Raw genomic sequence first — 2,309 nt, 5'->3', positions numbered from 1 at the left:
CGAAAGGGATAAAAGAGATCGATTACTTAGCTTCAGCCGTTGCTTGAAATTATTAATCCGTCTTACTAGATATCCCAATTTCTTATGCCCTAAATCTGACTTCGCTTCCAAACCCTCAGCCTCACAATTTAGATGGTGTATTTTCTTAATGAGATAGAATTGGTGACCTTAATCGAATAAATATGTTCATATATACTCTTGCCATCAAAGAAATTAACCCAATCATTCTTAAATTATGAGTGATAAGTTATGGGAGATAATAGTGGAAATAGAATCCTAGGTAACTTCCACTACACAATGGACCAACTTAATTTTCATAAAATAACTTAATTAAATATTAATGTAATACTTATTTATTTTATGGAATATCTTACATGAGAGCGAGGAGAAGGGGAAGAATAAGGATACGGAGCTTTGTGATCATCAAGTAGCAAAGAAGTTGAAGCAATGTTGGATTATTCCTACTCCGGAGGTGGTAGGTGAGATTCTTATGAGAACAAGGAATGAATGGGAATTGGCCTTCATATTTTTTTCTATGGGTGGGTAAGCAACCAGGTTATGCACATTCCGTGAGAGAGTACCAGTCAATAATATCTATCTTGGCTAAAAGGAGGAAATTTGATATTGCGTGGAATTTGATTGATGAGATGAGAAAGAATAGGATTGTGAATCGTAATACTCTCTTGATTATGATTAGGAAGTATTCAGCTTCTCATGATGTTGGGAACGTCATTAATACTCTCTATGCTTTTAAACGGTTTGATTTACAAATTAGGATGGAGGAGTTTCATCTGTTTCTTTCTGCTTTTACCCGATATAAGAATGTGAAGGAAGCCGATGAGCACTTGCTATTTATTAACAGAAACACATTCCAGTTCAATACCAAGAGCTTTAATAACATGCTCATGATGTTGGGAAATGCAATAAGGTAAAGGAGGTGATCAGACTATTTGACGAAATTAAGGACATGGGTCTTGGACCAGATAGGAAAGTTTATGATGTTGTTATGTCTGCGCTTGCAAGGGGAGGTCGGGCAAAGGAAGCCATGAGTCATCTACGTCTGATGGCAGATAATGGGATTGCTCCAGATTCTGAAACGTTTAGCTCGTTTATTAAGCCATTATGTATGAGTCGAGATAGGGATGGAGCACAAATATTCTATGACGAGATGCTTCGTCGAGGCTTGAGGCCTACTACACGGAGTTTCCACGCCTTATTGGCCATTCAGAGGACAGAGGAAGACATTTTTAAGTTGTTGGATATATGAAAGAATTGAGTAGTCACCCTTTTAAAGATACTTATTTCCTATTGATTAAGAAATTTCTCGGATGGCAAAAGCTCGATACTGTGTTTGTGCTTTGGGATCAGATGAAGAAAATGGGTGGAATGATGATCAGTCGTTGTATATCAACCTAATTCGTGGACTCTTTTTAAATGGAAAGCTTGAGGAAGCACTGTAATATTACGGTTTTCTAAGTCTATGGGTACTCTATCGAGTGGGGCTTACTCTGTCGAGTAAGTGTGTTTTTACGCAAAATATTAGTCTGCCTGTTGGGTACTCGATCGAGTACGTGTGACACTCGATCGAGTAAGGGTCACTCGATCGAGTAAGTTGGTCTTACGGGTTATTTTAGCCGGGTTTTGTTAATAATGCGTGATTAGTATAAAAGGCTTCCGTCATTATTCCTAATCACTTTTTCACCTTTATAAACCTTTCAGAAGAAAAAAGAAGTTACGTAGTTTTCTCTCATCGCGTTATTAGCAAATCCCAAGGGCTAGGATCGTCGGATTGTCTTGTTCTTTACGCCGTTGAGATCGTCGTGTCAAGGGTAAGCTTCTTGTATAATTTTTATTATATTTCATTGAGTTTGGTTAAATCCCTAATTGGGTAGATTTGGGGGTTTTGGGTGTATTGCGTTGATACGTGCATTTCATATAGTCCTTTTTGGCCTTTTTTATGCACGTATTTCTACGCTATTATCGTAGTTTTATGCTACGAAATGCCCCGAATATGCTACTTTGGTTTATTTTGTTCTATTTGCAGGAATGAAAAAAAAAATAGTGAAATCGAGCCTTTTACCATCCGTTTAGCATGCATTTGGAGGAAGAGTGAATTTGGAGCGGGAATGTAGCTGTCTTGAGATGCGCAAAGAAGTAAGATAGCAAGGCGAGCAAAGTAAGAACTTCAAATTGTTAGTGCCTACTTTGAAGAGCCATATCTCGAGTTCTACAACTTCATTTTAGGTGATTCCAATTGGAGATGAAATCTTGTCCTCTTAGCTTTTCAACGCCTCCTGAATCGTCCTGTT

At 37.9% G+C, this 2,309-nt stretch overlaps 1 protein-coding gene across 1 annotated transcript; it reads left to right on the top strand.

The window, feature by feature from the left end:
- Window positions 1-346: 346 nt before the first annotated feature.
- LOC141640116 (pentatricopeptide repeat-containing protein At5g15010, mitochondrial) lies at window positions 347-1,630 on the top strand (the record flags this gene model as incomplete). Its single annotated transcript, XM_074449019.1, is given in 5 exon segments — window positions 347-526; window positions 528-903; window positions 906-1,259; window positions 1,262-1,372; window positions 1,375-1,630. Coding segments are annotated over 5 exon segments (1,107 nt in total), but the record flags the coding sequence as incomplete, so codon positions are not given.
- Between the last annotated feature and the right edge of the window lie 679 nt (window positions 1,631-2,309).

Source organism: Silene latifolia, unplaced genomic scaffold (genome assembly GCF_048544455.1).
Source record: "Silene latifolia isolate original U9 population unplaced genomic scaffold, ASM4854445v1 scaffold_703, whole genome shotgun sequence".
Taxonomy (NCBI): domain Eukaryota; kingdom Viridiplantae; phylum Streptophyta; class Magnoliopsida; order Caryophyllales; family Caryophyllaceae; genus Silene; species Silene latifolia.
This window is presented reverse-complemented; position numbering and strand designations above follow the sequence as displayed.